The following is a 27,123-nucleotide window of genomic DNA, read 5'->3' as shown; positions in this document are numbered from 1 at the left end:
GGCAAGAATACTGGAGTGGGTTGCCATTTTCTTCTCCAGGGGATCTTCCCAAACCCTGTATTTGAACCAGGGTCTCCTGCATTGCAGGCGGAGTCTACCATCTGAGCCACTTCTGTGTTTCTTGTTGGCTGGGCAGGGTCTTCATGCTGCAGGGGCTTCCTCCATTTGCAGTGATGGTGGGGAGGCTGCTCTCTAGCCGCGGTGCTCAGGCTTCTCTTGTTGGGAGCACAGACCCTAGGGTCACAGGCTTCAGCTGTGGCACAGGGGTCTAGAGCACAGGCTCAGTAGTCAGGGGGATTACTTTAAAAGAAGACGTTGGAGATGCAACGGATGCAGAAAGAAGCCTTCTTGGAGCCTCCCTTATCAGACTTAAAGCAGAAAGTTCTGGTAAGTACAGCTGCCAGAAAGTCCCGCTCTGAGGAGAGGCTGTGCCCAATGGCTCCCAAGAGCCAATGGTGAGTAAAACTAGGACAATAATCGTGGACACAGTGGGGGAAGGAAAGGGTGGGACACATTGAGAGAGGAGCATGGACACATACATGTGGTCATATGTAAAGCAGATGGCCGGTGGAAATTTGTATGATGCAGGGAGCTCAGACCTGATGCTCTGTGACACCTAGAGGGGTGGGATAGGGTGGGAAGTGGGAGGGAGGCTCAAGAGGGAGGGGACACATGTCTGCCCATGGTTGATTCATGCAGGTGTATGGTAGAAACCAATACAAAGTTGTAAGGCAATTATCCTCCAATTAAAAACAGAGATATTTACTTTTTTTTTTTTTTTAATTTTGCTCTCTGGGAGTTTTCTAGCCTGAAGAAACTGGAAAGACCACTCACACCTGCAGACACAAATATTATTACAAAGCGTCTCATCTCAGATTTCTAATTTATTTGTCTTTCTGAAAGAAATCCATTTATTCTTCCCATAAAAGCTTTTTCTTCCTACACCCCTCTACTAAGTAGGTACAGAAGCCTGCAGCTTTAATCACTTAGCAAGTTATACTCTGGTTGTCTCCTGCATATAATCCTTCCTCCTGGTAATTTGTCTTTTCTGTGTCTTTTTAGCAGACTTCAGTCAAAAAACCTAAGAAGATAAAGTGGGGAAATGTTTCTGTTCCAAGAGCAGCAAAGTTTAACTGTTCCCACAGTATGATGTTGCTACTGAATAAAATGTGTGGCCAGGTAAAGGAAGTAGTGGACAGAATTCAGGCATTTAACGTTGCCATAGAGACGACTATGTGCCAGGAACTAAAATAGGCATCAGAGACTAAGAAGGAAAGAGCACTGCCCACTTTACAACAGGGGGCATTGGAGACAGTTTATCTGAAATCCATTTCACACAGCATTTTTTTTTTAAATTTTTAATTGGAGGATAATTGCTTTACAATGGCTTATTGGTTTCTGCCACACATCGTCATGAATTAGCCATAGGTACACGTATGTCCCCTCCCTCTTGGGCCTCCTCTCCCACCTCCCACCCCATCCACCCCTCTAGGTTGTCACAGAGCACTGGGTCTGAGCTCCCTGGGTCATACAGCAACTTCCCATTAGTGATCTATTTTACACCTGGTAATGGAAATGTTTCTTTTTTTAATTAAATTTATTTATTTTAATTAGAGGCAAATTACTTTACAATATTGTATTGGTTTTGCCATACATCAACATGAATCCGCCACGGTGTACACGTGTTCCCAATCCTGAACCCCCCTCCCACCTCCCTCCCCATACCATACCTCTGGGTCATCCCAGTGCACCAGCCCCAAGCTTCCTGTATCCTGCATCAAACCTGGACTGGCAATTCATTTCTTATATGATATTATACATGTTTCAATGCCATTCTCCCAAATCATACCCCCTCCCTTTCCCACAGAGTCCAAAAGACTGTTCTATACATCTGTGTCTCTTTTGCTGTCTCCCATACAAGGTTATCATTACCATCTTTCTAAATTCCATATATGTGTGTTAGTATACTTTATTGGTGTTTTTCTTTCTGGCTTACTTCACTCAGTATAATAGGCTCCAATTTCATCCACCTCATTAGAACTGATTCAAATGTATTCTTTTTAATGGCTGAGTAATATTCCATTGTGTATATGTACCACAGCTTTCTTATCTATCGATCTGCTGATGGACATCTAGGTTGCTTCCATGTCCTGGCTATTATAAACAGGGCTGCGATGAACATTGGGGTACACGTGTCTCTTTCAATTCTGGTTTCCTCAGTGTGTATGTCCAGCAGTGGGATTGCTAGGTCGTATGGCAGTTCTATTTCCAGTGTTTTAAGGAATCTGCACACTGTTCTCCATAGTGGCTCTACTAGTTTGCATTGCTACCAACAGTGTAAGAGGGTTCCCTTTTCTCCACATCCTCTCCAGCATTTATTGCTTGTAGTCTTTTGGATCTCAGCCATTCTGACTGGCGTGAAATGGTACCTCATTGTGGTTTGGATTTGCATTTCTCTGATAATGAGTGATGTTGAGCATCTTTTCATGTGTTTGTTAGCCACCTGTATGTCTTCTCTGGAGAAATGTCTATTTAGTTCTTTGGCCTGTTTTTTGATTGGTTCATTTATTTTTCTGGAATTGAGCTGCAGGAGTTGCTTGTATATTTTTGAGATTAGTTGTTTGTCAGTTGCTTCATTTGCTATTATTTTCTCCCATTCTGAAGGCTGTCTTTTCACCTTGCTTATAGTTTCTTTTGTTGTGCAGAAGCTTTTAATTTTAATTAGATCCCATTTGTTTATTTTTGCTTTTATTTACAATATTCTGGGAGGTGGGTCATAGAGGATCTTGCTGTGATGTATGTCGGAGAGTGTTTTGCCTATGTTCTCCTCTAAGAGTTTTATAGTTTCTGGTCTTATGTTTAGATCTTTAATCCATTTTGAGTTTATTTTTGTGTATGGTGTTAGAAAGTGTTCTAGTTTCATCCTTTTACAAGTTTTCCCAGGACCACTTGTTAAAGAGATTGTCTTTTCTCCACTGTATATTCTTGCCTCCTTTGTCAAAGATAAGGTGTCCATAGGTGCGTGGGTTTATCTCTGGGCTTTCTATTTTGTTCCATTGATCTATATTTCTGTCTTTGTGCCAGTACCATACTGTCTTGATGACTATGGCTTTGTAGTAGAGCTTGAAGTCAGGCAGCTTGATTCCTCCAGTTCCATTCTTCTTTCTGAGGATTGCTTTGGCTACTCGAGGTTTTTTGTATTTCCATACAAATTGTGAAATTATTTGTTCTAGCTCTGTGAAAAATACCATTGGTAGCTTGATAGGGATTGCATTGAATCTCTAGATTGCTTTGGGTAGTATACTCATTTTCACTATATTGATTCTTCTGATCCATGAACATGGAATATTTCTCCATCTGTTAGTGTCCTCTTTGATTTCTTTCACCAGTGTTTTATAGTTTTCTATCCTTCTCCAGGATAGATCACATCCTGGGCCATAAATCTAGCCTTGGTAAATTCAAAAAAATTGAAATCATTCCAAGCATCCTTTCTGACCACAATGCAGTAAGATTAGATCTCAGTTACAGGAGAAAAACTATTAAAAATTCCAACATATGGAGGCTGAACAACACGCTTCTGAAGAAGCAACAAATCACAGAAGAAATCAAAAAATAAATCAAAATATGCATAGAAATGAATGAAAATGAAAACACAACAACCCAAAATCTATGGGACACTGTAAAAGCAGTGCTAAGGGGAAAGTTCATAGCAATACAGGCATGCCTCAAGAAACAAGAAAAAAGTCAAATAAATAACCTAACTCTACACCTAAAGCAACTAGAAAAGGAAGAAATTAAGAACTCCAGGGTTAGTAGAATGAAAGACATCTTAAAAATTAGAGCAGAAATAATTGCAAAAGAAACAAAGGTGATCATAGCAAAAATCAACAAAGCCAAAAGCCAGTTTTTTGAAAGGATACATAAAATTGACAAACCATTAGCCAGACTCATCAAGAAACAAAGAGAGAAAAATCAAATCAATAAAATTAGAAATGAAAACGGAGGGATCACAACAGATAACACAGAAATACAAAGGATCATAAGAGACTACTATCAGCAATTATATGCCAATAAAATGGACAACGTGGAAGAAATGGACAAATTCTCAGAAAAATACAACTTCCCAAAACTAAACCAGGAAGAAATAGAAAATCTTAACAGACCCATCACAAGCACGGAAATTGAAACTGTAATCAGAAATCTTGCAGCAAACAAAAGCCCAGGTCCAGACAGCTTTACAGCTGAATTCTACCAAAAATTTACAGAAGAGCTAACACCTATCCGTGGAGAAGGAAATGGCAACCCACTCCATTACTACTGCCTGGAAAATCCCATGGACAGAGGAATCTGGTAGGCTACAGTCTATGGGGTCGCAAAGAGTCGGACACGACTGAGCGACTTCACGTTCACGTAACACCTATCCTACCTAAACTCTTCCAGAAAATTGCAGAGGAAGGTAAACTTCCAAACTCATTCTATGAGGCCACTGTCACCCTAATACCAAAACCTGACCAAGATGCCACAAAAAAAGAAAACTACAGGCCAATATCACTATGAACATAGAAGTAAAAATCCTTAACAAAATTCTAGCAATCAGAATCCATCAACACATTAAAAAGATCAAGTGGGCTTTATCCCAGGGATTCAAGGATTGTTCAATATCTGAAAATGGAAATGTTTCAATGCTCCTCTCTCAATTCATCCCACCCTCTCCTTCCCCCACTGTGCCCACAAGTCTGTTCTCAATGTCTGTGTCTCTATTGCTGCCCTACAGATAGGCTCATCAGTACCACCATCTTTCTAGTTCTATATATATGCGTTAATGTAGAATATTTGTTCTTCTCTTTCCGACTTACTTCACTCTGTATTAAAGGTTCTATGTCCATTCACCTCATTAGAATTGAGTCAAATGATTTCCTGTTTATGGCTGTGGATCATACCATTTAATTGGTGTAAATACTGGACCATTCTTCTACCCTGGGGAATTGTCAACATTCTGGTTTTGGCTGATTGTGTTTCCAGTGGAAATGTAAATCTATCCCTTATGTTCATGATGAGCTGTAGTTGATCTAGAGGCTTGATGACTTTCTGATTCAGCTTTTCATCAGGACTGTGTTCCAGGCGGTGTTCTGTGTTGCCTTTTAACAGCACACTGGGTAACACTGGATATCTGGCTGTCCCCCAGCGGTAAGGGAAGAACAGCAATCAGGTGATATCAGCCTCTTCCATCAAAGTTTCATCCAACAGTTTCAGTCTCCATTGTTTCCCAAGTCTGTATTTCAGTAGACCTTGCAAGACAGTGAACATGCAGAATTTTCCTGTTCATCGTCTTCTATTTTGAAATTCATTTAGCAACTTTGCTGCTCAGTTTCTTGACCTCCATCTCCCCTTCTCTCTACTGCAGCTGCTCATGCCCACAAACAGTCCTCTACTTCATGATTACCAATGTCTTCCATGTCCATAATCTCAGTTTCAAGCATTATTTTCTTCGTAACATCTTTTTATTTTTACTTCTCTAGTTTCACTTCCTATCTTTTAGTTCCACCCAGCCATAACCATTCATCAACCAACCATTACTTCCCAACCCTCTTTCCTCACTTCTGGCAATGCAGGGTTTTTATTTTTCCAATTAAAGAACTTTTCCTCATCAACTCTACTATGTAATTCTAAGAGTCTGTGACAGAAAAGTAAAGTGCTTATTACACAGTGTGATATATGTCTCAGTAAAGCTGGCGGGGGGAGAAGGCAATGGCACCCCACTCCAGTACTCTTGCCTGGAAAATCCCATGGATGGAGGAGCCTGGTAGGCTGCAGTCCATGGGGTCGCAAAGAGTCAGACACGACTGAGTGACTTCCCTTTCACTTTTCACTTTCATGCACTGGAGAAGGAAATGGCAGCCCACTCAAGTGTTCTTGCCTGGAGAATCCCAGGGACAGGGAAGCCTGGTGGCTGCCCTCTATGGGGTCGCACAGAGTCGTACACGACTGATGCGACTTAGCAGCAGCAGCAGCAAAGCTGGCGGGAAAGATGAAAATGACCATTTCTCTTCCTCAGGAAAATAATCCATTTTATGTATTATTATTCTCTTTTTCTTAAATTCTCCTTCACCTGATATTAATATGGCTATGCATCTTTCTTGTGTTATTGTTTGCACAGAGTATCTCTTCCTTTCCTTCTGCTTCCAACCCATCTGCTTTCTCATATTTAAAATGCAACTCTTTTTAAAAATTTACATTTATGTTTTTTTCTTAATTTTTGGCCACATTGCACAGTTTACAGGATCTTAGTTCCCCAACCAGGGAATGAACCCTGGCCAACCATGGCCGTGAAAGTGCTGCATCCTAAATCCTGGACCTCCAGGGAATTCCCTAAAGTGCAACTCTTTTTTTTTTTTTAAATAAGATTTAAAAAATATTTTTAAAGTCTTTATTGCTTCTGCTTTATGTTTTGTTTTGTTTTGTTTGGCTGTGAGGCATATGGGATCCTAGTCCCATGACCAGGGACTGAACCTGCACCCCCTGCTTTAAAAGGTAAGTCTTAATCTCTGGACTGCCAGGGAAACCCCTGAAGTACAGCTCTTGTCACAATATATGGTTACCTCTGTTTCCTTCCCATGTGACAATCTATGTGTTTTCACTGGAAACAGGCACAAGAAGGAACTGCTTATGTTCAAGTTAATACTTTATTTCTTCCTCTGGTTTCTGGTTACATTTTTGTATATTTTTCATGAAAATCCTCTTTTCTGGATGTGTATTATTCTTGTAAATGTTTCCTTCAGCATTTGCAGCATTAAAGTCACTTTGTCCACTAGCAATAAATACACGGATGTAAATGCATTCCACCTTCACGTCCATAGAGGCTCACAGTGCCCCTCGAGCCAGCAGATCCTCCAGGGCATGGAGGGATTCCACACAGCATCTCTCTCCTGTGGTTAAGATGACTCAGCACCAGGGATGTTTTTGTCCAGTAATTAGGAGTTGGAGGCTGGTGTCTTGCTCAGTGTTCTCCTCCAAGTTGTGTCGGATCCCATATCCAAAGTATATGGTAAATCCTAGTAGGGAAATGAGACGAAGAGAAGTAAAAGCAGGCGCTCTCCTCACTTATAAATGCCAATAGGGCTCCTCTTATGGCATCTGACACAGTTTAGGGGACAGGTGGTAGGAAGAGGATTGGGTTCAGTTACCCAAGAGGCCTCTTTACTCCAAAAAATCACTTACCAATCCCCATCCAGATGCCAAATAGGACGCTGGTCCAAGTGGTCATGTGCACCATCAGGTAAACTTTCACAAAGATGCTTACCAGTGGGAGGAAAGGCAAAGCATGGACCTGTGGGCAGTGTCAGTTCATCCCTGAACACACACTAGTCATTGGAAAGGGAGATTCTATGCCATGTGGGAGGGACAAGTTCAGTGCCATTCAGGCTGTGTGTTCAGTGCCTACTTAGTGCATGTAAAGCACTGAGTGTGGATCAGGGAAGTGTCCATAGGTTTCAGCAACTCCCCTTCTTCCCTGGTCCAGCAAAGGAAGCTTAGACCTAAAGCACACAGACCTCCTTCACTCAAGGTGGACATTTTGGGCACATGAGGTCACCTACCCTGAAGTGAAGAGTAGTGGTGTCCTGGGGCTGCCTCCAGATGATGGCCGTGACCCCAGTGATGAGCAACAGCAGCAGCAGCACAGCCACTGTTGTGAGCACGGGGTTTCCAGAAAACACCTGGCTGGGCCACTGGGCCAGGATCAGGCTCAGGATGGTCAGCAGGAGAACTGCAAGGGTCAAGGTGGAAGACAACAGGCTGGACCTGGAAGACAAAGATGTCAGGATTCGGGTCACACCCTTCCCTAGGCTACCCACATCAGGAACGGACATCGTATTTCCAAGACTCAATAGACAAATATACATTCCTATCCATCCTGGGAATTTCAGAATATCACCAAAGAGAAGTCCCACTGCTCAGCAAGCAGGAAGGCACATCCATAGACAATCTGGCCAGATTTCCAGGTGGGGATGGTGCTGGGACAGAACCACAGACTCTTTAAAATCCTTGAGGTGTCAGCTTCAAGTATAGAGTCCAAAGACCTTTCTTTGACTACAAGCTCCATCTCAGTTTCTTCCTCTGTTTTTTGCTTCTTGTTTAAATTCTGGTCTGAGTGATACCTGAATTAGAGGTATGATGGCAACATGAACAGCAATCCCTATTCACCCAACATCACACAGCTGAATCCATCTCTTTTCCCACAAAAGCAGAGCAGGACATTTAGAAGGCACCGTGAAGCAGAGAGGATTAGCCCCCATCAATCCCCACAAGCCAAAGACCCCCAGTCAGGGTGGAGCGGAGTCTCACCTGAGCACAAGGGCAGAAAAATCGACCACCAAGTTAGCAAGCAGGGGCCGAAGTGACATGAGATCCATCAGATCACTGAAATGGAAGAGTAACGCCAAGACCCCTAGAAGGAGGGCATAAACAAGCTGGGGCGATGGAGTGAGAAACAGCTGGAAATATGCAAGCCAAGGAAGATAATCCAAAGGCAGTGGGTTTTGTTTATCTACCTTCAAGGTTTCCAGAAATCATGATGATCCTGATGTGGGTACATGTACGGGTGTTGATCTGGGCAAGGACTCAGAAAAGGAGCCCGTCCTCTGCCATTGTGTAGATGAACCAAGACATGGCAAACATGGTGTTCTGGAGGATGGAAAAGAAAACAGAGGAGTGAGAACGTGCAGAAGCATGAGAGACCAGGGCATCTGCTCCCTCGTCTACATGGGGTAAGGTGTCTTTCTTTTTTGTCTCTCAATCCCAAGGGCTGGGATACCTGAGCATCTGACAGTCAATGAGGAGAAAGCCATGACACTGACCTGGATGAAAGAGCACAGAGGATGCCAACAGCCACAGCATATCTGGCAGGGCCCCACCCAACATGGAGAAAAGCCTGTAGAAAGGGGCTGTGAATTTGGTAGTAGGGCACCATGAGGGTGAGTGCTGCTGAGACACCAAAGTGTCACAAAGTGTCACAAAGCAGATCAAGACTGAGACCATGATGCTAATGGGATGGACCGCTGGGGATTTGGGGCTCTTTTCCCCTGCAGGACTGGAGGAAATACTGGGTCAGGAAACACACCAGAGTGAAAGCACAAAATCCTCTTTCCTGTTAAACCTCGAAAAGAAACCCCTATGCCCAAGGGCAGCCCAATCCATGCCCATAACCTGGATGGGACACAGGGTGACCATGTTACCTGTAGTAACAATGGAATCAAAACCAATAGACATGTGGAAACATAAAGCTGCTCCTTGGAGAATCCCATCAAGGCCAAAAGGCACAAACCCTCCAGAACCCAGAGAGTTGAAGTTATCATGAGAGAAGAAGCAAGAAAGAACGTGGGTGAGGTGTGTTCGGCCATGTATACTGGACTTCTCCTTTAATATGACAAGTCCTGGGCCCCAGAACCCCCTCAACCTGCATCCATTAGGCCAGGTTTCTTTAGGTTAGTTTCTCAGTTGTGTCTGACTTTGAACTCATGGACTGTAGACAAACAGGCTCCTCTGTGCATGGGATATTCCAGGCAAGAATACTAGAGTGGGGTGCCATTCCCTTCTCCAGGGGATCATGAAGACCCATGAATTGAACCCTGGTCTCCTGCATTGCTGGAGAAGGCAATGGCACCGCACTCCAGTACTCTTGCCTGGAAAATCCTATGCACAGAGGAGCCTGGTGGGCTGGAGTCCATGGGGTCACTAAGAGTCGGACACGACTGAGCGACTTCACTTTCACTTTTCACTTTCATGCATTGGAGAAGGAAATGGCAACCCACTCCAGTGTTCTTGCCTGGAGAATACCGGGGACGGGGGGATCCTGGTGGGCTTCCGTCTTTGGGGTCGCAAAGAGTCAGACACGACTGAAACGACTTAACAGCAGCAGCTCCTGCATTGCAGGCACATTCTTTACTGTCTGAGCCACCAGGGAAGCCAGAGATCTCTTCAAGCCCCACATTCCCAGCTTCAACATCTGGAAGTTCTTGTTTCACGTACTGTTGAAGCCTAGCTTGGAGAATTTTGAGCGTTACTTTGCTAGCGTGTGAGATGAGTGTAACTGTGTGGTAGTTTGAACATTCCTTGGAAATGCCTTTCTCTGATATTGGAATGAAAACTGATCTTTTCCAGTCCTGTGGTCACTGCTGAGTTTTCCAAATTTGCTGGCATACTAAGTGCAGCACTTTCACAGCCGTGATTAAGACTATCCCCAAGAAAAGAAAATGCAAAAAGGTTGTCTGAGGAGGCCTTAGAAATAAGTTAGAAAAGAAGAGAAAGGCAAAGGAGAAAAGGAAAGATAATATCCATCTGAATGCAGAGTTCCAAAGAATAGCAAGGAGCGATTAGAAAGCCTTCCTAAGTGATCAAAGCAAAAAAAAAAAAGAGGAAAACAATAGAATAGGAAAGACTAGAGATCTCTCCAAGAAAACTAGAGATACCAAGGGAACATTTCATGCAAACATGGGTGGGCACAATAAAGGACAGACACAGTATGAAACTAACAGAAGCAGAAGATATTACAAAGAGGTGACAAGAATACACAGAAGAACTGCACAAAAAAAGATCTTCATGACCCAGATAACCACGATGGTGTGATCACTCACCTAGAGCCAGACATCCTGGAGTGTGAAGTGAACTGGGCCTTGGAAAGCATCACTACAAACAAAGCTTGTGTAGGTGATGGAATTCCAGCTGAGCTTTTCTCCTCCACCAGTTCCTGGAAATTACCCTTCTCCTGTCTGTCTTGATGAATGTGACTACTTCAAATACTCCATTTAAGTGGAATCAAAGAATATTTGTCCTTTCCTTCTGGTTTATTTCACTTAGAGAATGAGTTCATGAGGTTCCTTCATGTTGTAGTATGTGTCAGAATCCCCTTCCTTTTTAATGATAAATAATACTCTATTATTTGTGCCTGCCACATTGGTTCATCTATTTCTCAGTCAGTGGGCACTTGGATTGCTCTCATGCTTTAGTTATTGTGAATAACGCTGCTATGAACATGAGTGTACAAATATCTCCTCCAGAGTGTGCTTTCAATTCCTCTGGGTATATCATCAGAGGTAGAATTGCTGGACCATGGGTTTCTAAGGTTTTTATCTGTTGGTGATTGATGAATGGAGAAAATGTTCAAATATTGAGAGGAGGTCAATTTGGCTTATACATGGATCAGCCTGAACTTTATGTGAACCAAGGTGCATTGTCCAACCCTTACAGCTCATCTACTTTAACCCCTGGGGTAAAGAAGATCTATTTTGAGGATAAGGATGAGTAACTCCCTTCTCATAGGCTTCCCAGGTGGCTCAGTGGTAAAGAATCCGCCTGCCAAGCAGAAGACACCAGTTTGATCCTTGGGTCAGGAAGATCCCCTGGACGAGGATATGGCAACCCACTCCAGTATTCCTGCCTGGAGAATCCCATGGACAGGGGACCATGGCAGGCTACAGTCCATGGGGTCACAAAGGGTGAGACTTGACTTTGTAAACACACACACCACTAAGACAGGCTTACTGATTGATTCTGAAAGAATTGAGAGAATTCTGGCTTTTTCAATTCTAAGAATAAAGAAATCTCTCAGGGGGTTTCCGACTAAGTGGCCATGAATTTGAACAAACTCCAGGAGATAGTGAAGGACAGGGAAGCCTGACGGGCTGCAGTCCATGAGGTCGCAAAGAGTCTGACATGACTTGGCAATTGAACAACAACAACACGATTCTACAGAAATTCGGTACCTAGTTTTTTCCACATTGTCCAATCTCTCTGTGCCTTAATAACCTCTACCCAATCAGACCCATTGAACAAATGACAAAAGCCGTAAAGCTATAAATGCTTTAAAATATGCGATAGACCAGGCTCCAGCATTAGGCCATCCTAACTATAAATTACCATTTTCACTCTTTGCTCTTGAAGATAGAAGATTCCCCCTGAGCATATTAACTCAGAGACATGGTGACCCATATGGACCCACTGGCTATTCTGCACCCGGAGTTAGATTTGTAACCAAATGCAGGTTCAGCCACTTGCTGCTCAACTGCCAATAAATCATGGGGCAAGCTTTCATTGAGAAGAAAGGTGCTTTATTCCGAAAAGCCAGTGATCTGAGGAAAAAGTGGACTTGCATCCATGAGAGTTCTGCTCGCCATGACCACTTTAAAGGGAAACAATCTCAGTTAGTCATTAAGCGAGGAAGTCATGGTCATTTTTCCATTGGTGCAAGCCTGCTGACTTCCTATTTTCTCCAGGACACTGTCTTGCTCGAGTGACCCACCTGCAATCAGAGATCCTCTTGCTTGTGTGGTCCACCTGCTTTTTAATAAGGGGAAGCGAGGGGAGGAAGTCAGTCATTCTTAAACCAATTTTTTTTGGGCTACACCATTGGGCATGCAGGGTATTGTTCCCCAACCAGGGGTTGAACCCATGCCCTCTGCACTGGGAGCGTGGAGTCTTAGCCACTGGACTGCCAGGGAAGTCCGTGGAGTATAACTCTTCATATAATTCATCCTCACCTGAGTTTCCTTCCAATGGGGCAGTCTCTGTGTTCTTGTTAGAAATAAGTGCAAGAAGGTGCTTCTAATGTGCCCATAATAATTTATTTCTTCCTCTAGTTGCTGCTTACATTGTGGTACTTTGTTTGTTAAAATTCATCTTGCTGCACACTTATGAAGCATGCACTTACAAGTATGTATAGTATGCTTTTAAAAGTTTACCGAAAATTGCACAATGGTCCAGTCACTTTCTCCACAAGCAACAAATACAGGGCTTTAGATGCCTCCACCTTCACACTCCACCAAGGCTCACAGTGTCCCTTGCACCAGCAGATCCTCCAGGGCATGGAGGGATTCCACGCAGCATCTACCTCCTGTGGTTAAGATGACTCAGCACCAGGGATGTTTTTGTCAAGAGTCTGGGAGGTGGAGGCCGGTGGCTGGTGGCTGTTGATGATTGTTCCCTGCCAGGCTGTGTCGGATCCCATATCCAAAGTATATGAGAAATCCTAGTAGGGAGATGAGACGATAAGAAGGAAATTTAGGTGCGCCCCTTGCTTACAAATGCTCAGTAGACCTTCTATGGCATCTGATACAGTGTGGGGAGAAATCGTAGGAAGATGCTGGGTTCAGTCATTCAAGAAACCTCTTTATTCCAGAAAGCAACTTACCAAAGGCATTCCAGATGCCAAACAGGGTCCAGGTTGCAGAGGTCGTCTGCATCATCAGGTAAACATTCACGAAGATGCTGACCAGTGGGAGGACAGGCAGAGCAGGGACCTGTGGGCAGAGTCAGTTGATCCCTGAACACAGCCCAGACGTCTGAAAGGGAGACCCTACCCCACGTGGGTGGGAGACTCCTGTCCTCAGGCTTTGCATTCAGTGCTTACTGAGATTGTGTATGCAAAGACCCGAGTGTGGATCAGGGAAGAGTCCATTGGTTTCAGTAACTCCCCTCATTCCCTGCCCAGGAAAGGATATTTTGCCGTCAAAGGACACAGACTTCATTCACCCAATGTGGACACTTTGGACACATGAGCTCACTTACCCTGAATGGAAGAGGAGAGGGGTCCTGGGGCTGCCTCCGGATGATGACCGTGACCCCAGTGGTGAGCAGTAGCAGCAGCACAGCCACTGTTGTAAGCACGGGGTCTCCAGAGAACACCTGGCTGGGCCACTGGGCCAGGATCAGGCTCAGGATGGTCAGCAGAAGAACTGCAAGGATCAAGGAGAAGAAGAACAGGCTGGACCCAGAAAACAAAGACGTCAGGATCTCGGGTAACATCCCTCCCTGAAACCACCAATATCAGGAAAGGCCATCATATCTTCTAGACTCCTCCACTGACAAAATACACACACTCACTCCATCCTGTCAAGTTCAAAATATGACCAAAGAGACTTCCCAGTGCTCACCAAGCAGGAAGGCACATCCATAGACAATCTGGGCAGATTTCTGTGTGGGGGTGGTGCTGACAGGCAACCACAGATTCTTTAGAGTCTTTGAGCTTCCTGCTTCAGGTTCAGAGTCCAAAGGATTTTTCTTGACTAGAGGCATCATCTGAATTTTGTCTTCAACTTTCTCATTCTTGCTTAAATTGCAGTCTGGCTGGTACCTGAATTCGAGATATTATAGGAATATTAACAGCAGTCCCCACTCATTCAAAAACAGGCATCCTAATGCACCACTTTCCTGCCTTAGGCAGAGCAGGAGTTTAGAAGGCCGAAGGAGGTGGCCAGTGGGGGCTGGGGGGGGGGGGGTTGGTGAGGCCAAGATGGCAGAGGAATAGGATGGGGAGACCACTTTCTCTGCCACAAATTCACTGAAAGAACATTTGAATGCTGAGCACACTCCACAAAACAAATTCTGAACGCTGGCAGAGGACATCAGCCACCCAGAAAAGCAGCCCATTGTCTTCAAAGGGAGGTAAGACCAAATATAAAAGATAAAAAGAGAGACAAAATAGTTAGGGACAGAGATCTGCCCCAGGAAGGGATTCTTAAAAGAGAAGTTTCCAAACACCAGGAAACCCTCTCACCGGTGGGTCTGTGGGGGAGGTTTGGAATCTCAGAGGGCAACAAAACCTAGAGGAAAAATAAATAAAATCTACATGTTATGTCCCTAATGCCAACTCCCAGCTGAGAAGTACCCCAGATGCTTTCCTCCACCACCAGCAAAGGGCGGGGTTGGGGCAGTGAATGGGGAGGAGCAGGCTGCATTGTTTAGGGTAGGGACCAGGCCTGAATGCCTTGAGGGCAATCTGAGGGAGCTAAAATGAGATACTAACCTAAACTGTGGGATAGCCAGAGAGAGAGAGAGGGAAAATGGGAGAGAGAGGGAAAATGGGAGAGAGAGAGAACTATCCCGCGAAAAGCCCGAACATAAGGCACTGCCGGCCTGCTCACAGAACAAAGGACTGAGCGAATACCAGAGGAGAGCTAGCTGGCTGCGGACCAGGCCATCCCTAGCTGGAGGCAGGTGGGGGGCAGCCAGAGCCGGAAAGAGGCAATCTCAGCCCCAGATAGGGCATCCCCTAATAAACTGCGAAAAGGCTTCCAGTTTCTAACCAAGACTTCCTGAGATTCTCGGAGGTTAACATCCGCCAGGAGGGTTGCAGCCAGAGATCAGCTCCCCAGAAAAGACACACCGCACACCGGAGATGGGCGTGCCCCAGAAATAGAGAGGCTAGGACCTGGGAGGTGATAAGATGCACCATACCTTAGGAGAGTGCGCTCGCCAAGCACCTGGTCACCTGAGCTGCTCGGATCACGGAAGGGCACAAAACGCGGGCCCAACCGAGTCTGTGCCTTTATGGAGTACCGGAGAAGCTGAACCTGAGCAGCTTAGACCTGGGAAGTGCATGCAACCCAGGGCCTGCTCCCTGCACAGCAACCTGAAGCCTGAGCAGTGTAGACTGGGAAAGCTCACACGCCGTGAGCAGGGGCAAACCCAGTGTGTCTGGGACACTGTGAGCACTCCCCACACACGCCAGTGATATTTGTTTGCAGTGTTCCTCCCTCCCCACAGCACGACTGAACAAGTGAGCCTAAACAAGAGACCACCTTCGCCCCCTTGTGTCAGGTCAGAAATTACACACTGAAGAGACCTGCAAACACAAGAAGCCAAATAAACACAGGGAACCGCTTTGGAAGTGACAGGTGCAACAGATTAAAATCCCTGTAGTTAACACCGACTACACTGGAAGGGGCCTATACATCTTGAGAAGTATAAGCTGGAACAAGGAACTATCTGGAACTGAACTGACCCCACACTGCCCGCAACAGCTCCAGAGAAACTCCAAGATATATTTTTACTATTACTATTATCATTTTTTTAATTAAATTTTTTTCATTTTTTAAATTCCTCTATTACTCCTTTAATTTTTATTTTTATAAGCAACTATTACATTGCAAAAAAAAAGACCCTATTTTTAAAGCAAACTTCATATATATTTCTCATACATTTTGTGATTTTTAAAAAATAATATTGTATTTTTGAGAGTCTAACCTCTACTCTACCTTTTAAATCTTTGCTTTATGGTATTTGTTATGAATTTTGTACATTTAAGAATCCAATCTTCAGTAAACATTTTTCTTAGGAGTGTGATTACTGGCTTGATTACTCTCTCCCCCTTTTGACTCTCCTTTTTCTTCCCCAGGTCGCCTCTATCTCCTCTCTCACGTTTCTCTCCTCAACCCAAATCTGTAAATCTCTGTGTGTGTTCCAGGCTGTTGAGAACACTTAGGGAACAGAATACGGCCTAGATCTATCTCTCTCCTTTCGATTCCCCCCTTTCTCCTCCTGCTCACTTCTATTTCCTTCCTCCCTCTCCTCTTCTCTAGGTAACTCCATGAACCTCTCTGAGGGTTTGAGACTGTGGAAAGCACATCAGATCAGATCAGTCGCTCAGTCGTGTGCGACTCTTTGCAACACCATGAATCACAGCACGCCAGGCCTCCCTGTCCATCACCAACTCCCGGAGTTCACCCAGACTCAAGACCATAGAGTCAGTGATCATACATCATGACCAAGTGGGTTTTATCCCAAGAATGCAAGCATCCTTTAATATCTGCAAACCAATCAATGTAATACACCACATTAACAAATTAAAAGATAAAAACCATATGATTCTCTCAACAGATGCAGAGAAAGCCTTTGACAAAATTCAACATCCATTTATGATTAAAAAAAAAAAAACTCTCCAGAAAACAGGAAGAGAAGGTGCATATCTCAACATAATAAAAGGTATATATGACAAACCCAAAGCAAACATTATCCTCAATGGGGAAAAATTAAAAGCATTTCCCCTAAAGTCAGGAACAAGGCAAGGGTGCCCATTCTCACCACTACTATTCAACATAGTTTTGGAAGTTTTGGCCAAGGCAATCAGAGCAGAAAAAGAAATAAAAGAAATCCAGATTGGAAAAGAAGAATTAAAACTCTCACTGTTTGCATATGACATGATCCTCCATATAGAAAACCCTAAAGACTCTACCAGAAAATTACTGGAGCTAATCAATGACTATAGTGAAGTTGCAGGATATAAAATTAACACACAGAAATCCCTTGCATTCCTATACACTAACAATGAGAAAACAGAAAGAGAAATTAAGGAAACAATTCCATTCACCATTGCAACGAAAAGAATAAAATACTTAGGAATGTATCTACCTAAAGAAACAAAAGACCTATATATAGAAAACTATAAAACACCGATGAAAGAAGTCAAAGAGGACATAAATAGATGGAAAAATATACCATGTTCATAGATAGCAAGAATAAATATAGTGAAAATGAGTATACTACCCAAAGCAATCTAGAGATTCAATGCAATCCCTATCAAGCTACCAACAGTTATTTCACAGAACTAGAACAAATAATTTCACAATTTGTATGGAAATACAAAAACCTTGAATAGCCAAAGCAATCTTGAGAAAGAAGAATGGAACTGGAGGGATCAACCTGCCTGACATCAGACTATACTACAAAGCTACAGTCATCAAGACAGTATGGTACTGGCACAAAGACAGAAATATAGATCAATGGAATAAAATGGAAAGCCCGGAGATAAATCCACACACCTACGGACAGCTTATCTTTGACAAAGGAGGCAAGAATATACAATAGAGGAAATACGATCTCTTTAACAAGTGCTGCTGGGAAAACTGGTCAACCACTAGTAAAAGAATGAAATTAGAACACTTTCTAAGACCATACACAAAAATAAACTCAAAATGGATTAAAGATCTAAATGTTAGACTAGAAAATATAAAACTCCTAGAGGAAAACATAGGCAAAACACTCTCCGACATAAATCACAGCAGGATCCTCTATGACCCACCTCCCAAAGTAATGGAAATAAAAGGAAAAATAAACAAACGAAACCTAATTAAACTGAAAAGTTTTTGCACAACAAAGGAAACCATAAGCAAGGTGAAAAGACAGCTTTCAGAATTGGGGAAAAGAATAGCAAACAAAGCAACTGACAAAGAATTCATCTCAAAAATGTACAAGCGGCTCCTGTAGCTCAATTCCAGAAAAATAAATGGCCCAATCAAAAAATGGGTCAAAAAACTAAATAGACATTTCTCCAAAGAAGACATACAGATGGCTAACAAACACATGAAAAGATGCTCAACATCACTCATTATCAGAGAAATGCAAATCAAACCACAATGAGGTACCAACTCACGCTAGTCAGAATGGCTGCTATCCAAAAATCCACAAACAATAAATGCTGGAGAGGGTGTGGAGAAAAGGGAACCCTCTTACACTGTTGGGGGGAATGCAAACTAGTACAGCTACTATGGAGAACAGTGTGGAGATTCATTAAAACACTGGAAATTGAACTGCCATAGGACCCAGCAATCCCACTGCTGGGCATACACACTGAAGAAACCAGAATTGAAAGAGACACGTGTACCCCAATGTTCATCACAACACTGTTTATAATAGCCAGGACATGGAAGCAACCTAGATGTCCATCAGCAGACAAATGTATAAGAATGCTGTGGTACATATACAAAATGGAATATTACGCAGCCATTAAAAAGAATACATTTGAATCAGTTCTAATGAGGTGGATGAAGCTGGAGCCTATTATACAGAGTGAAGTAAGGCAGAAAGAAAAACACCAATACAGTATACTAATACATATATATGGAATTTAGAAAGATGGTTACAATAACCCTATATGAGAGACAGCAAAAGAGACACAGATGTATAGCAGAGTCCTTTGGACTCTGTGGGAGAAGACGACAGTGAGATGATCTGAGAGAATAGCATTGAAACACGTACATTATCATACGTGAAACAGATCACCAGTCCAGATTCGATGCATGAGATAGGGTGCTCAGGGTTGGTGCACTGGGATGACCCAGAGGGATGGGATGGGGCGGGAGGTGGGAGGGGTGTTCAGGATAGGGAATAAGTGTAAACTCATAGCTGATTCATGTCAATGTATGGCAAAAACCACTCCAATATTGTAAAGTAATTAGCCTCCAATTAAAAAAAAAAAAAATACTTGAAGACGATGAACTGCCATTGAGTCTTTAGGAACGTAAGTGCCCCAGTCAGGGTGCAGTGGAATCTCACCTGAGGACAAGGACAAAAAACGCCACCAAGGAGTAAACCAGCAGGTGTCCAATCGACATGAGGTCCACCAGATTACTGAACTCAAAGAGCAATGCCATGATCCCTAGAATGAGGGCACAAACGAGGTGGGGGTCGGCAGTGAGAAACCACTGGACATACCCAGATAAGGAACGGGATCAAAGGAAGAGTGGGTTCTGTTGCTCACCTGCGAGAATTCCAGAGGACACGGTGGCCATGATGGGGGTCTTCATGCGGGTATGGGTCCGGGCAAGTCCTCGGAAAAGGAGCCCGTCCTCTGCCATTTCCTGGATCACCTGAGGCACGGGGAACAAGGAGCTCTGCAGTCTGGAAGGGATGGTGGGAACACGGGTGGGGATGTTGAGAAGGAGGAGAGACCAGGGCTCTGGCTCTCTAGTCTACATGGGGTAAGGGGTCTTTCCCTCTCTTGTCTCAATCCCCAGGGCTGAAACACCTGAGCATCTGAACAGTTCATGGAGAGAAGGCCTTGACACTGACCTGTATAAAAGAAAACAGAGGATGCCAACAGCCACGACGTATCTGGCAGGGCCCCACCCAACATGGAGGAAAGCCTGCGGAAAGGGGCTGTCAGGCTGAATCTGGTAGTAGGGCACCATGAGGGTGAGAGTCGCCGAGACACCAAAATATGCCAAAAAGCAGATGAAGACCGTGGACATGATGCTGATGGGGATGGAGCGATGAGGATTTGGGGCTTCTTCCCCTGCAGGGTGGGTGAACATCTCGGGTTAGGAAAACACTGATGGCACAGCACAAAATCCACTTTCCTCTTGAACTTTCAAAAGGTTTTCAAAATCTTCTATCAACCCCTATGCCCAAGGGCAGCCCAATCCCCTGATGGGACACACAAGGACCCAGTTACCTTTCGTGACAATGTCATCAAAACCCACAAACGAGTAGAAACATAGAGCTGCTCCATGGAGAATTCCATCATAGTCGAAGGGCACAAACCCTCCAGAACCCAGAGGGCCCAAGCTACAGTGAGAGGAGAGGCAAGAAAGACCATGAGAGAGATGCGTTCAGTCATCTCTACAGGACTTCACAGTTAATGCCACCAGCCCTGGGCTCCAGGACCTCGTTATCCAGATCCACCAGCCCAGACCTCTTTAGTCCCCGCCAGATTCCCAGCTCTGCACCAGCCCCAACAAGCATGACAAGGACCAGGAGCACCCTCCTGACCTATAGATGTCACCGGATTCAGACGTGTTCAATGTGTAGTCCTGTTCCGTGAGCTTCCAGTTGTGCAGGTCTCCCTTAATGAAGCCAGAGAGGATGATGAAGCTGAGAACCAAAAGGTTGATGCCTGTGGATATTTTTCCAACCAGGACTGACTCAGGAGCTCCCAGAACCAGTACTCCTGTGGGAAAGATGGAATATGAGACATTCCAAGATAGCCAAATCAAATCCATAGACATAGAAAGCAGACTAGTAGTTGCCAGAGGTTAGGGGGCTGTGAGATTAAGATGGATAGTCTGTCTTTGCTCACTGGGTACTGGGTTTCATTTTGCTATGATGAAAATGTTTGAAGCTAGATGAAGGTGATTGTTATATGTCTTGAATGCCCTAAGTACCACTGAATTGCATACTTTAACATGGTTAGTTTCTTACTGTGGCCATTATCATATAATATGGGCTCAGTCACTCAGTCATGTCTGACCCCTTGACCCATGGACTGTGGCCTGCCAGGCTCCTCTGTCCGTGGAATTTTCCAGGCCAGATTACTGGAGTGGGTTGCCATTTCCTACTCCAGTCACATAATACACACATCTATCAAAGCATCATGATGTTCACCTTCAGCTTACATAATGTTGTATGTCAAGTATATATCAATAAGGCTAAGGAAAAATAATAAAATGGCCAATTTTATTCTATGTTAATTTCCTCCCAATTGAAAAAAGTCTCAGTACAGAGAAGAAATTTGTAACTCTAAGTAAATGATTCTCAGCTGGGGGTGATTTGGGTCCCCAAGGGACATTTGGCAATGTCTGGAGACATCCCAATTGTCACAATTTGGGAAATATGAATCACAGGTGTTTAGTAAATGAAGTCCAAAGATGCTACACATCTGACAGTGGTTGATTAAGAAAATCCTGCAGTGCCTGCATCACGCCCCAACACCAAAGGCTGTTTCAGCCTGGAAGGTCAGTAATGCCAAGGGTGGGAAACAATGCTCTACATCTTGACTTCCTGTCTTTCGTATCACAGACCCTAATTTCTAGTTCCCACAGATCTGCCACCTCATGCCTTTCCCACCCTAGTTCCCCCACCGCCCCACATCCCAGTCTTCCCATCCTAACTTGGATCCCTGTCTCACCTGTGAGCAACAGCACCAGGGACAGGGCGACAAAGTCTGGGTACTTGGCCAGATAGTAGGGCATATATGGAGAGAAAGTTCCCTCTAAGGCCTGAAAGATGTGGTTCCCAATCAGGCTGTCGAAGGCGATGCTCCAGGCCCTGGCCACGCTGCCCGTGCCTGAAGCAGAATGAGAAGAAACATTCATTGACAAATATAAATTGGACCCCCCTACACACCAAGACCCCTTTGTGGATCACAGCCTTGTCGGGGTGAAGGGCTAGCATAGCTCAATAAAACTATGAGCCATGCCATGCAGGACCACTCAAGACGGACGGGTCACAGTGAAGAGTTCTGACAAAGCATGGGCCACTGGAGAAGGAAATGGCAACCCACTCCAGTATTCTTGCCAGGAGGACCCCATGGACAGCATGAAAAGGCAGAAAGTTATGATGCCCGAAGAGAAGCCCCCCAGGTCAGAAGGTGTCCAACATTGGAAAGATGGAAGCTAAAAAGAGAAGGGAGTGGGAGAGGATGAGATGATTGGACAGCATCACCGACTCAGTGAACACGAGTTTGAGCAAACTCCAGGAGAGAGTGGAGGACAGAGGAGCCTGGCGTGCTGTAGCCCATGGGGTTGCAAAGAGTTGGACACAGTTTAGTGATGGAAAAACAACAACAAATACACAAAGTCATATATGTTGGGGAAAAAATACAAAATACCAATTCTCAGAGAGCTTCTTTTCATGGGGTGGGGGAAATAGACCCAGATAATTCTAAAATAGGTTAACTATTTAATGTTAGTGGGAGATCAAAGTTATGCAAGAAACGAGGGAAGTGGGAGCAATTTGTCTGGGTGATGAGGATTAAAATTTTAGTTCAAATGCTAATGGAAACTCTTTGAAGGCAACTGCTAAGCAGAGACTTCAGTATAGTGAGGGGATAAGCCTGTGGGCCATGCCTCCCTCTCACCCACTCCCTACAGTGTCCTTGCCTCTGGGTTCTTGATCCATCATTTAAGGACAGCAGGGAAGAGCTGAGAAGAATGAAGTTGTGGACTTTTCCTGACATTATTTCCCTCCTCTCCTCACAGAATGGATGACACAGTTCTCATGCACGACCAAAGACCCAAATAACCACTCCTGGTCTTCCGAACTTCAGCCCCACAGTTATCCCCCACCCATCCCCTTACCAATGACATAGGACAGTATGAGGTTCCAGGCAGTGATGAAAGCCCACAGTTCTCCCATGCTGATGTAGCTGTAGAGATACGCAGAACCGGTCCACGAGACCCGTGTCCCAAACTCGGCATAGCAGAGCCCAGACAACACAGAAGACACAGCGGCCACGAAGAAGGAGATGATGATCGCTGGTCCAGCGATGAACATGGCCACTTCTCCCACCAGGATGTACACGCCAGCCCCCAGGGTGCTGGCCACACCGAAGGCTACCAGTTTCAGGGTGTTCAGAGGAGCCGTGGGACTCTTAGAATCATTAGTGGGCTCCAGGAGCCGCCTGCGGACCAACTTCTGACCGAACTGGTGGAGTTCCTGACACCGCATCCTAGATGGAGTTGAGGAGCTGTGATCTGCTGAGGAAACAAGACACAAAGCCATCAGCAAGGTCCACCCGCCCTTGGCCCTGGGAGTCCAATTCCACGGAGCAGTGGAGCGATGAGGGGCAGGTGGTAAAAGGACACTTGGGACAAGGTCTCCATCTCTGAGCTTTGGTTTCTTCAAACACAAAGAAATCTTCTCACATGTTTCAAAGTTACTGGAAAGGCTTTTTAAAGAGAAGCGAGGTGGAGAGGATTAGGTCTCCCCCAAAATGTGCCACTTGGAATATGGATTGTTTGGTGTGTGTATATATACTCACTCCTGTCTGACTCTGAGACCCTGTGGACTGCAGCCCGCCAAGCTCCCCTGTTGTGGGATTCTCCAGGCAAGAATGCTGGAGTGGGTTGCCATGATCTCTTCCGGGTTATCTTCCCGACCCAGGGATCAAACCCGAGTCTCCTGTGTCTCCTGCATTGGCAAGTGGATTCTTTACCACTGAGACCCCTGAGAAATCCCTGGATTGTCTTGAGTTGAGGTCAATTAAGACCCGCAGACGTAAGAAAAGCTTTCTCTCTCTCCTTTAACTGCTCAAGTGTACATGTACAAGCAGAAGCATACGTCCATTTATTGTGCCTCAGTATGCAGCCTTTAAAAAAAAAAAAATTGAACATTTGTGGCAACCATATGTTGGCAGATGATGGTTAGCAATTTTTCTTTTTACAAATACAGTGTCCTAAAATTACAGAATCTGAAGGAGTAAGGAAACCTGGAGCCTGGCAGGCCATAGTCAAAGGGATCGCAAAGAGTCAGACAAGACTGAGCGACTAAACAACAACAACAGGATTGGCGAAGCTTGGGAGAAGTTAGAAGGGGGTCATTTAGAATGTGAGGAGAGTTAACCTCAGTCCATTTTCCCATTTGGGGGCAACAAAGATCTAATTGTAAGATAGCATTGTAATCTAGAGACCCAAGTTTTAGGCCACTTTCCAACCTCCAACTTAAATAAAGGCCAGACATTGTTAAAGCAAACCTGAGTTTTCCCTTTCTTGGCCCATCATGCCTACAAAGGGAATCCTCCCGGGTTTAGCTTCCCTGGGGGCTCAGAGAGTAAAGAATCTGCCTGCAGTACAGGAGACCCAGGTTGATTCCTGCGTGGGGAAGATGCCCCAGAGAAGGGAATGAAAACCCACTCCAGTATCCTTGCCTGAAAATCCCATGGACAGAGGAGCCTGGCGGGCTACTGTCCATGGGGTCGCAAAGACTCGGACATGACTTCATGACTAAACAACAGCTACAACAAAATGGGAATGATTTGCTAGTGGTGGTGGTAGGTGCTGAGCCTTGACTCCAGGCGTGGTTCTCTCAAAGTTGATGAGGAAGCTCTGCTTCGGTGGGGGACAGGCTGGGGGTTGTTGTTTAGGCAGAATGAGAGAAATGGGGAGAGGGGCAAGAAAAAGATAACTGGGGCTCCTTCACTGAGCAGACCTAGATCAAGGCCTGGAGGTCTTGAAAAGAGAACAAAGCAGAGAGTGAGAGCAAGTTCTCCTGGGAGAGGGAGAGTCAGAAGACTCCAGCCAGCAGTTTGGTGGAGACCTGCAGTTTACCTTGAATTCCTGGGTTTCAGCCCCAAATGATCTTGGAGAGAGAGAGAGAGACAACCGTGAGCGCTGGCTTAGTTCTCTGCACAAGAATTGGGCTGCCGTCTATGGGGTCACACAGAATCAGACGTGACTGAAGTGACTTAGCAGCCACAGCCACAGCCTGGATGAAAACCAGGAACCCTAGTCACCAGTCCATCAGGGGCTAGAAACTAGAAACAAGGTTCTTCTGGCTCTAGTCCCCAGTTAAAAAAAAAAAAAACATTTCTCCAGGAGGCAAAAACTAAAAATATGGTAAAAGTGTATTACTGGTATTAACTGGAGACACAGCTCAGTCATGAAGGAGGACACAGAGGAACAGTTTGTTTAGTTAAGACAGAAGCCAGGCAGAGTTCACACACATAAGAAAAGCTGTGGGTGTCCTCCCAAAGGAGGAGGAGCCCCATAAAGAGATTGTTAAATCGTCTATGTAGGGCAGTTCTTCCCGTCTTTGTTTACCTTGGCCAATTACCTGATTTTTTTTTCCACACCTGACCTGCCCTAGGACCCTCCCTGACAGATGTGTGCAGCTTTTTTTTTTCTATATGGATTCCAGCAGACAGGCCTGTAGGGCCTGGACATCACCTATTATGAGATGGCACCCCTCCTTTTTGCCCCCTCAAGGAGACTTTCTGCACATGTGTGGTGCCCCAAAGATAGAAAATATGTGACCTCTTGTTCTTTTACACACACAGAGTTTAGCCCCTTTCTGTCCCTGCCATGATTGTTATAGTAACATGTCCATAGCAAGCAAAGTCCAGCTATTTACCCTGTTCCTGCTGTCTGAGGAGGCCTTACAAATAGCTGTGAAAAGAAGGGAAGTGAAAAGCAAAGGAGAAAAGGAAAGATATAAGCATCTGAATGCAGAGTTCTAAAGAACAGCAAGGAGAGATAAGAAAGCTTTTCTCGGCGATCAATGCAAAGAAATAGAGGAAAACAACAGAATGGGAAAGTCTAGAGATCTATCCAAGAAAATTAGAGATACCAAGGGAACATTTCATGCAAAGATGGGCACAATAAAGGACAGAAATGGTATGGACCTTACAGAAGCAGAAGATATTAAGAAGAGGTGGCAAGAGTACACAGAACTGTACAAAAAAGATCTTCATGACCCAGATAATCACGATGGTGTGATCACTGACCTAGAGCCAGACATCCTGGAATGTGAGGTCCAGTGGGCCTTAGAAAGCATCACTACAAACAAAGCTAGTGGAGGTGATGGAATTCCAGTTGAGCTATTTCAAATCCTGAAAGATGATGCTGTGCAAGTGTTGCACTCAATATGTCAGCAAATTTGGAAAGCTCAACAACGGCCACAAGACCGGAAAAAGTCAGTTTTCATTCCAATCACAAAGAAAGGCAATGCCAAAAGATGCTCAAACTACCACACAATTGCACTCATCTCACATGCTAGTAAAGTAATGCTCAAAATACTTCAAGCCAGGCTTCAGCAATATGTGAGCCGTGAACTTCCAGATGTTCAAGCTGGTTTTAGAAAAGGCAGAGGAACCAGAGATCAAATTGGCAACATCCGCTGGATCATGGAAAAAGCAAGAGAGTTCCAGAAAAACATCTATTTCTGCTTTATTGACTATGCCAAAGCCTTTGACTGTGTGGATCACAATAAACTGTAGAAAATTCTTCAAAAGATGGGAATACCAGACCACCTGACCTGCCTCTTGAGAAACCTATATGCAGGTCAGGAAGCAACAGTTAGAACTGGACATGGAACAACAGACTGGTTCCAAACAGGAAAAGGAGTACGTCAAGGCTGTATATTGTCACCCTGCTTATTTAACTTATATGCAGAGTACATCATGAGAAATGCTGTGCTGGAGGAAGCACAAGCTGGAATCAAAATTGCCTGGAGAAATATCAATAATCTCAGATATCAGATGACCCCACCTTATGGCAGAAAGTGCTACTGCTGCTGCTAAGTCGCTTCAGTCATGTTCAACTCTGTGCGACGCTATAGACGGCAGCCCACCAGGATCCCCCGTCCCTGGGATTCTCCAGGCAAGAACACTGGTGTGGGTTGCCATTTCCTTCTCCAATGCAGAAAAGTGAAGACTGAAAGTGAAGTCGCTCAGTCGTGCCCGACCCTCAGCAACCCCATGGACTGCAGCCTACCAGGCTCCTCTGCCCATGGGATTTTCCAGGCAAGAGTACTGGAGTGGGGTGCCATTGCCTGAGCGCTGAAGAACTGATGCTTTTGAACTGTGGTGTTGGAGAAGACTCTTGAGAGTCCCCGGAGAAGGCAATGGCACCCCACTCCAGTACTCTTGCCTGGAAAATCCCATGGACAGAGGAGCCTGGATGGCTGAAGTCTATGGGGTCAGTGAGGGTTGGACACGACTGAGCGACTTCACTTTCACTTTTCACTTTCATGCATTGGAGAAAGAAATGGCAACCCACTCCAGTGTTCTTGCCAGGAGAATCCCAGGGATGGGGAAGCCTGGTGGGCTGCTGTCTATGGGGTCGCACAGAGTCGGACACG

The 27,123-nt window shown here is 44.8% G+C and overlaps 1 protein-coding gene across 6 annotated transcripts in view; it reads right to left on the bottom strand.

Moving 5' to 3' along the window:
• Window positions 1–1,501: 1,501 nt before the first annotated feature.
• LOC109572938 (cationic amino acid transporter 3-like) overlaps window positions 1,502–27,123 on the bottom strand; it is a 32,121-nt gene continuing 6,499 nt past the window's right edge. For 2 of the 6 annotated variants that reach the window (XM_070771664.1, XM_070771665.1), the window contains exons 3-13: window positions 22,626–23,024; window positions 21,455–21,613; window positions 20,320–20,497; window positions 20,003–20,115; window positions 19,621–19,843; window positions 19,310–19,449; window positions 19,105–19,207; window positions 13,926–14,125; window positions 13,561–13,727; window positions 13,184–13,292; window positions 12,596–13,021 (exon numbers count right to left, since the gene is read on the bottom strand). In XM_070771664.1, coding sequence (XP_070627765.1) covers window positions 12,924–13,021; window positions 13,184–13,292; window positions 13,561–13,727; window positions 13,926–14,125; window positions 19,105–19,207; window positions 19,310–19,449; window positions 19,621–19,843; window positions 20,003–20,115; window positions 20,320–20,497; window positions 21,455–21,613; window positions 22,626–22,995 — 1,860 coding nt within the window. In that variant the 5' untranslated portion in view covers window positions 22,996–23,024 and the 3' untranslated portion in view covers window positions 12,596–12,923. Of the gene's footprint in view, window positions 7,053–7,218; window positions 7,328–7,595; window positions 8,157–8,343; window positions 8,447–8,549; window positions 8,683–10,631; window positions 12,331–12,595; window positions 13,022–13,183; window positions 13,293–13,560; window positions 13,728–13,925; window positions 14,126–19,104; window positions 19,208–19,309; window positions 19,450–19,620; window positions 19,844–20,002; window positions 20,116–20,319; window positions 20,498–21,454; window positions 21,614–22,625; window positions 23,025–27,123 lie in introns of those variants that run through there. The other 4 variants (XM_019980111.2, XM_070771666.1, XR_011561691.1 and 1 more) reach the window with 3 other exon arrangements.

The sequence above is a fragment of the Bos indicus genome, chromosome 18, assembly GCF_029378745.1.
Source record: "Bos indicus isolate NIAB-ARS_2022 breed Sahiwal x Tharparkar chromosome 18, NIAB-ARS_B.indTharparkar_mat_pri_1.0, whole genome shotgun sequence".
Taxonomy (NCBI): domain Eukaryota; kingdom Metazoa; phylum Chordata; class Mammalia; order Artiodactyla; family Bovidae; genus Bos; species Bos indicus.
The sequence above is the reverse complement of the archived record's forward strand: the minus strand, read 5'-3'. Positions and strand labels throughout refer to the sequence as shown.